This window comes from Mesoplodon bidens, assembly GCF_964165515.1.
Source record: "Mesoplodon bidens genome assembly, chromosome: 3".
Taxonomy (NCBI): domain Eukaryota; kingdom Metazoa; phylum Chordata; class Mammalia; order Artiodactyla; family Ziphiidae; genus Mesoplodon; species Mesoplodon bidens.
In genome coordinates, this window is record NC_138178.1 from 104,974,803 (window position 1) to 104,982,710 (window position 7,908).

The 7,908-nt window shown below is 58.1% G+C and overlaps 1 protein-coding gene across 3 annotated transcripts; it reads right to left on the bottom strand.

Annotated features, from left to right (window-relative positions):
• Nucleotides 1-659: 659 nt before the first annotated feature.
• On the bottom strand, nt 660-6,527 carry RABGGTA (Rab geranylgeranyltransferase subunit alpha). 3 transcript variants are annotated; one of them, XM_081229875.1, is made up of 17 exons: nt 6,455-6,527; nt 6,086-6,140; nt 5,793-5,903; nt 5,289-5,413; nt 4,909-5,096; nt 4,446-4,649; nt 4,050-4,133; nt 3,879-3,961; nt 3,688-3,789; nt 3,480-3,585; nt 3,335-3,386; nt 3,075-3,163; nt 2,856-2,944; nt 2,647-2,763; nt 1,899-2,012; nt 1,557-1,644; nt 660-889 (listed from the first exon to the last, which is right to left on the bottom strand). In XM_081229875.1, exons 2-17 carry the CDS (start codon nt 6,086-6,088, stop codon nt 741-743), a joined length of 1,704 nt encoding a protein of 567 aa, XP_081086001.1. In that variant the 5' UTR covers nt 6,089-6,140; nt 6,455-6,527; the 3' UTR covers nt 660-740. The 3 variants fall into 3 exon arrangements, with proteins under 3 accessions (XP_081086001.1, XP_081085999.1, XP_081086000.1); XM_081229873.1 differs by having other exon boundaries at nt 4,858-5,096; XM_081229874.1 differs by lacking the exon at nt 6,455-6,527 and adding an exon at nt 6,289-6,396 and having other exon boundaries at nt 4,858-5,096.
• Between the last annotated feature and the right edge of the window lie 1,381 nt (nt 6,528-7,908).

Genomic DNA, 7,908 nt, shown 5'->3' on the forward strand with positions numbered 1-7,908 from the left:
CGCGGGCCTCTCACTGTTGTGGCCTCTCCCGTTGTGGAGCACAGGCTCCGGACACGCAGGCTCAGCGGCCATGGCTCACAGGCCCAGCCGCTCTGCGGCATGTGGGATCTTCCCGGACCGGGGCACGAACCCGTGTCCCCTGCATCAGCAGGCGGACTCTCAACCACTGCGCCACCAGGGAAGCCCTCCAAGGGCTCTTTATCCAGAGCATGCTACTCATGGGGACTGACAGTATTGCTGTAAGAGAGGGGAGCCAGGGCGCCCTGGCCTACTCCTCCTGGGAAGAGCTTTCTCAGCTGTGGTGAAGGAGAGCCAGGGCAGACAGGGCATCTAGAAGGGGCACAGGTCACGGGAGAAACTTCTACGAGCCCTTTCAGTTAGAGAGACTTCCAGCTGCTTTGTGGTCCAGCCCCAACCAGAACATGAACTCAAATCTGACTCCAGCCTGGAACTTAGACCCAGCCCAGCCCCAAACTAGAATGTAGATTCAAATCCAGCCATTGCCCTGATTCTGCCCCAGATTCTGAGGCTTTGGTTCTCCATGACAGAGAACAGCAGGACTGAGCATACAACGAAAGTAGAGGGGGTGAACTGACATACCCTCACTCTCTCCCTTTCTTTTCCAGGATAGGTAGCAGTAGTAATGATGGTGGCAGCGGCGGCTTAGCAGCCTTTGGGGGCCTCTTCATTGTTTATTCAGTTCCAATAAGTTAAAGGGCAGGGGGCGGGGGCAGAGTCTCTTAGGTGAGGCTGCTGCGAACTGAAGGCAGCAGCTCGGCCAGATGCTCCGAGATGCCCACTGCTTGGCACAGGGGGTTGCCCTGCAGGTTGAGGAGGACCAGCCTGGGGCAGGAGGCAAGAGGCTGGAGCACTGCAGGCTGCTGGAGGCCTTGGGCAGGAGTCAAGGAAAGCTCGGCAGGTTCCTCCAGATTCACCTGCTCCTGTGCAGCCATCACTGCTTTCCCTCAAGAACAGGGACTGCTGCCTAGCAGCCTGCTTGGTGGGCACCTTGTCCGCTTCCCCGGAGGGCGTAAGGCTCTAGACTGCAAACACCAGCCCCCGGGGGCCAGGCAGGAAGCACAGGAGGCTGACTGGATACACTCCCAGAAGGAGTGGTGGAGACTATGGCCAAGGTGAAAGCTAGCCCCGGATGCAGAGGCACCCATGATCCACCAATGGCCAAGGGTTGCCAAGTGGAAATGCAGGCTAAAGGTTGCTTTAACTTCCATTTTTAAAAGACGAACCAGAATTCTAGATTTTTTTAAAATATGAAACTTCCTGGTTTTAAAAACATGATGCGCTACCCAAGAACACCTGTAGGCTGCTGGTTTGTGAACTCTGGCTTGAGGAAGTCACTTACTTCCATCCTGCAAAACTCTACCAGTACAAGTCAATGATAGCCTCATACAGCGCCAGGCTACCCTCTCTCCTCAGCTTAGACAGCCAGAGCCCCCTCTCCATGTCCAGGGGCACACCACTCTGCTTGCTGTCTGTCCCTTCCGGGTGTGGCACCTTGCACTACCTGCTGTCTGAAAGGCACCCAGAAGGAAGGATACGGTTGTTGCACAGAAAGAGCTCCTGCAGCCGGGGCAGGTTAGTGACACCGTCCAGGGACTCGATAGTGTTGTCATTGGCCTGCAGCACCTGGGGAGCAGGGAGGGCAGGGAAGACAAGGCAAGGAAGGCAGCTGTCAGCCTGGGATTGGTACAAGCAACTGGGGAACCCAGGGTGATCAGCTTACAGTGCATGGGGTCAGGCTGGGCAACAGAGGAGAAGGCAGGGGTCATCTGTGGGGTCTGGGAGGACCTGGGCATCTCTTTGTAGGGTGGGCAGACTTCTGAGGTGGAGGAAGGGGAAAAGGACCACCCAGGACAGTGACAGAGGAGTGAGTGCTTTACCTCGAGGCAGCGCAGGGCAGCCAGGGCAGGGGGCAGGGCTCGGAGACGATTGTGCGACAGGTCAAGGTGAGTGATCAAGAGCAGCTGCTCCAAATGGCAGAGCACCGTCAGATCCTGAGGAGGGGGGATGAGATACCCAGCGAGACGTGGGGGAAAGTCCTCAGCCATCGTTTATCAGGCACTTGCCCTGTGTGCCCCACACAGGCCCTTGGGGACCCCAGCTGAGGAGAAGAGGGAGTAGATAGGATGCTTACCTCAGCACCCCTGGCAGTACCTACTCCACGTCAAGGACACGGGGGAGGCCTGAGCCCTGGGGCTGCGTGGCCAGTGGAGTGGCGGGAGTGGGGCAGGTACGGGGGACGGAGGAGGGCGCTGGGATAAACACAGACACTGGGGGAGCGGGCCTGGTGAGTCTGGGATCGGCTGGTGGGGGCGAAGGTGGGCAGCAGTGACGTGTTGAGGAGATTGGGAAGGACTACAGAGGAAAAAGAGAGTCTGGAGGGTTTGTCAGAAAGCTCTGGAAACTATTCAGGTTTTAGGTGTTGGGGGCTGCTCCAGGGAGAGAAGCATGGGAATGAGCTGAGGAAGCAATGTCCAGAGAGGCACGTGCTACTGAAGGAAAGCCGGGGGCGTGGTGAGTGTCTCGGCTGAGGCCCAGGGAGCGGATATAAAAGCCGGCCCAGGTCCTGAGGAAGAGGGAGGCCGGCTAGCAGGGCGAAGGCTGGGAAGGTGCGCGTGCAGTCCCTACCTTGTGACCGAGGTGCAGCACGCGCACCTCCGCGTACTCCATCTTGAGCACGCTGTTCTCCAGCAGGAACTTGCTTCGCAGGTCGTCCAGGTACGCTGCCCGCATAGGGTCCACGGCCTGGCACGGAGAAGGGACAGAGAATGCATGTCAGCTGCCCTCCTCCTGCCCGCTGGGCCTCCCCCTCACCGGTTCCCGTGGACCCGACTTGCCTTGAGGGTCTGGAAGTACTGCAGCGTCTCCTTCTCATACTGCAGGGGGTCCAGCGCCCGCATCAGCAAGATGATGGTGAGCAGGCACCCTGGGGAGAGGGCAGGGAAGAGGATGGTCTCTCCTGGACCCTCCCCTGCTCCCATCCTCTGGAGACCCTTCCCGCTCTCCCCAAGGGGCACCACCCTAGAAAGGGGCCTCCTCAGGGGAGCGGGCCTCACATTTATTCTCAGGCTCCAGCTCCTGCAGCTCCTTACAGGATTCAAGCTCGGACTGTAGCACCGTGGACTTCTCCACTGACAGCTCACACCTGAGGGTGGGCAGGGTTGGGGAGAGGATGATGCCCCAGCCCTGGGGTACTAGTCAGCTCCAGTATCCAGTCTGAGATCAACTGCATAAGCCCCCAGCCTCCTGCCCAGCTGCCTGATGCCCAGAGTCCAGAGCCCCCATCCTTGTCTGTGTGCTTCCCTGTCACCGTCACCTGAAGAGCTGTTCATCCGTGGCGGAGTCCCGGCACCAGCCCTCTTGGCGGCCTGTGAGAAAGAGCAGGTGGTAGGAGGGGACACCCATGACAGGAAGAGAGGGATGAGGGCTGCTGCCAAGGGGGGAGGTGCGGGCTGTGTCACCTTTTAAGAGCACACACTCCTTCTGGGCACCGCCTGCTGTCCAAATGACACGAAATGTATGTTGGGGCAACTGGTCATTGAGAGAGGTGGCGGGCAGGTCACAGAGCTGGGAGCACGGGGTTAAGAAAAAGCCCGGCTGCACCACTTTCCTGATAGTCCCAGCCCAGCCCTACCCCAGCCTCCACTCTGCCCACCAATCCTGGGATACCCAGACGTGGCTAGGCCGGTTCCTGCCATCTGGGGTCCTCCACGTCACGGCCAGGGGTGACTCGTCCACCATGAGTAGCAAGGTCTCCGTCCTGGAGCCCACCTGGCATGGGAGACAAAGAGAGACCCGTCACTCCAACAGCCCCAGGCCCACAATCCACGATGCTCTCCGGCAAAAGCTGCAGGACTCACTAGGAGGGGCCGAGAGAAGGAGACAGTCAGACAGGCCTCATCCCGGCTCACGTGCAGGCAGCGCAGGGCATCCTGGGGATCCGCTGGGGGAAGACACAGCCTCAGGTCTCCTTAAATATTCTTCCATTCCTTCTAAGCCCTAATCACCCAGCCTCCTCCTCCACTGCTCACCTCGTCCCAGGAGCCAACGATGGTAGAACCAGGCACTCTGATCATTGGGGTCAGTGAAGAAGGCATTCTGCACCAGCTCCAGCTCTGCAGGGGCCAAGGAGGCATGGAGTTGTGGTTAGGACCCTGCTTGGCTCCTGGCCACCTCAACACCCCACCCTCACCTTGGAGTTCCTCCAGCCTGCAGTTTCACCTATAGGCTGGCCTTGCCCAGGGGCTGTACATTTCAGTTTTATCTTCCCCATTGGACACTCGGGCTCCCTGCAGCCAGGGGCTGGATCTTATGCACCCCCAGAGCCAGGCAAGTTCCCGAGTGGCAGGTTCAGGAACAGGCCTAGGCATCAGGGTTGGAAGGGCGGCACTGCAGAGTCCTCCCCAGCAACCCCTGACTCTGCTAACCTTTGAGCAGCACATCCTCAGGGAGGCGCCCCTGGGGGCCAGAGTCTGGCTGGGGATGCAGCTGGGGCAAGAGGCAGGAGCGGTAATGCCAGGAGGAATAGTTGGAGAAGTTTCGGGTGATGAGGCTGTCAGTGAAGGCTAGCTCCTCTGCAGGGGGCACAGCTGCCTGTGCAGCCACAAACCGCCGGTAGTCCCAGCAGTGAACTGGGGGGAAGGGCAGACAGCACATTTCAGAAGCAGGGCAAGAGAATCTCCCCAGCTGGTACCCCTGGAGTTCCCTCGGAGATCCTGAGAAACACCTCTCTGCACTCCATGGAGGATACATTTGGCTCCATCATCCCTTTTGCCATCAGCTCAGTGGGCCCATCCTGGCCATCCCTCCCCACTCTGGGTCTTACTGAGGCCCTAGTACCAGAATGTGGGGCAGGTGAGGGCTGTAGGGACAGAATCTGCAGGCACGTACAGTTCCGCTCATCAACCTCGAGGAAGCGGGCACACAACTCCAGCTCCCGGGCCCAGTTGGGCTCTGGCAGGCGGCCCAGCAGCCAGCAGCGGTGGTGCCAGGTACCGTAAGACTTGGGGTTCACCCTCAGACAGCTCTCCAGGAAGCCCAGTTCTGCCTTCACCAGAGCGGCCAACTCCTCGGGGGACCTGCGCCCAGAGGGGAATAGGGGTCAGGACCCTCCAACACCCAATCCCAGCTCACCCCTGTCTTTCTGCACCCAGCTTTCCGCTGCCCTCTGCCTATGCCCCTGGCTGCCCCACTCTTCCTCCAGCCCTGGACCCAGGCAGGGCAGAGGCAGAGCCAGGGCCATCTTCCTGGGGCTCTGAACCCCTACGCACTTCTGGACCTCCAGCTGCTGGAGCACCTCTCGGCGACAATTCCAGAGGGTGGCAAAATCAGGGTTGGCTCCCAGAATCTGGCTTGTCAGTTCCAGCACTGATTCATCCAGCTCTCCAGCCTGGCGCTGAGAAGGTAGACAGCAGGGTCAGAGAGATCATATCTTTCTCCTGCTACAGGACTAATAACATAAATGCAACTACCGACTGTTCTGTGAATGCCATACTATACTGTAGGTACTATACAAAGCACTTTATGGGTTTACATGTATTCTCTCATTTAATTTTCACAACAGCCTTATGCAGTAAGTGCAATTGTTAGGCCCATTTTACAGATGGGCAAACTGAGGTCCAAAGAGATTCAGTAACTTGCCCAAGGACACACAGCTAGTACCTGATAGAACGCAGATATGGATCCAAGCAGCCTGACTCTAAGGCGCAGTTCTTGGCCTCAGTGCTATACTAAGGGAGTCACTGTGGGAGGGGAACGACCTCTGAGGGCCCCACCTTCTGGAAGACAGTCTGGGTGGCTGACTGGTATAGCTTCAGCTTCTGTTCCCGCTCTAGCCTTTTGGCTTCCGCTTGTTCTTCCGATGTCTTCACTTTCAGGCGCCCGTGCTATAGGGATGGGCGGGTTGCAAGAGTGCAGGCTGCCTTGCAGGGGCATACCCACCGGAACCCCCACTGCGGAGCCCCAGGTTTATATCGGGCAACGGAGGCAAGGCCACGCGGGGCAGGGGCAAGGGCAAGGGCAAGGGCATGGGCATGCGGAGGTGAGGGGCTGGGCTCAGGGTTCTCACCATGGTGCTGGCTCAGATTCAGGGCAGGGGAGGGGTCAAGTGGTGCCCGTGAAACCTGGGGAAAGACGTGTCAATCACGGGAGCCCCGCCCCTGGTAGCTCCGTCCCTAGATGTCCCCAGGAAGCCGCGGGCGAGCCGGGGCGGAGACCCCTGGGGTGTTAAGGGGTTCTGGGACAGGCACTGCACGTCCAGAAGGCACCCACCCGGAATGGGACTTGCACACGTGCAGCCCCGTCCACAGCCCGATCCGCCGAAGCCGGGCCCGAGCTGGAGCACTTAGGTGATGGGGACTACTCCGCGCCCAGAGGCTGTCGCTACCCGCCCGCCCCACGGATCCCAAGCACTGCTGGCCCCCGCCGGCGGACCCACCTGTGCTGGGAGGAGGCGTCCGGGACGCGGAGCTGCGGCGCCCACCACCGAGCCCGAGCGCTAGCGCTAGCTAGAGCGGCGTCACGCCCCAGCTCTCCGAGACGCAGCGCCCTCTGCAGGCCTGGGGAGGGGCTCGTGGCAGAGCAGGCGGGCTCCGGAGGCGCCTGCGCAGGATCTCTGCGAGCCCTGTCCGGGAACGTCAAGTCCTTGTTATTCCTCTGGTGTGTAAGAGTGTGCACGCGTGACTGTGGCGCGCGCGGGGGAGCAGCGCGGGGTGCAGTTCCAGCCACCTACTCAAACTGCGTTTCATTTGAAAAGGTTTCCCCCACAGCCGGTAGCCCACCCTCTCTGCGCTCCACTAACCTCTCTCTGGCCGCACTCGCCACCTCTTAGTTGCTAAATCTAACTGATGGAGTTTCCTCTCCTTACCTCCATTGACCTCCGCAGCATTTGATGTTACTGACTTCCCTCGACTTGACACCCTGTCCTGGCTTCTCCTGCACTTTTGCCCCTCTCTTCTCATCTGTTTACCTTCTCTTCCCCTAAATATTGGTGATATCCAGGGCCCTTTCCTCACTCCTTTCCACTTCACACACTGCTCCCTTGGGAGAATGTTTACAAATCCAAGCCTTCAACTGCTTGGAGTTGGAGCTCTCCAGAGCTCTGTCCTGGGCCCACAGATCTTCTGGCCCACACTTTGTCTGGGTGACTTCATCCACACTAATGGTTTTAATTGCTATCTGTAAGCTGATGACACTTAAATTTATATCTCCAGCCCAGATGTCTTGCAAGCTTTTATAATGGAAAAAAATGTACACACACACACAGAGACACAAACATTTTTTTTAAATATATTTATTTAGTTAGGCTGCAGAGGGCCTTAGTTGTGGCACGCTGGATCTTTGTTGCGCGGCATGCGGGATTTTTTGTTGGGGCATTAGTTGCTGCAAGTGGGATCTAGCTCCCCCACCAGGGACTGAACCCCTGGCCCCCTGCACTGGGGGCACAGAGTCTTACCCAGTGGACCACCAGGGAAGTCGCAGACACACACATATTCATAAGCCTATTAGGTATCACCCGGGTGTCCCAGAGACACCTCGAACTCCAAAAGTCAAAAGGTATCATTGTCTCCCCTCCTTCCGGCGTAAACTTTGGCCTTTATGTTTCCTATTTTAGTGGATGGCCTCCCCACTTTTCCTTGATATCTCTTAAATACCCTCTCCGTTCCCACTGCACTAAGAATTTAAGTTCATTTATTCCTGGGATTGTTGGAAGTCTTTTCAGTGTTCCCTCATCTCCACCCTGTCCCCTCTTATCAGTTCACCTCTGTGCTGCTGAATCAGTCTTTCTGAAATGCAAATTTGATCATGTTGTTTCTCTGCCCCAAACCTTTCCATGGCTCCTGACATCTTTTCAGGAAAGACTTTGAATCTCTCAGGTCAGCACATCAGGCC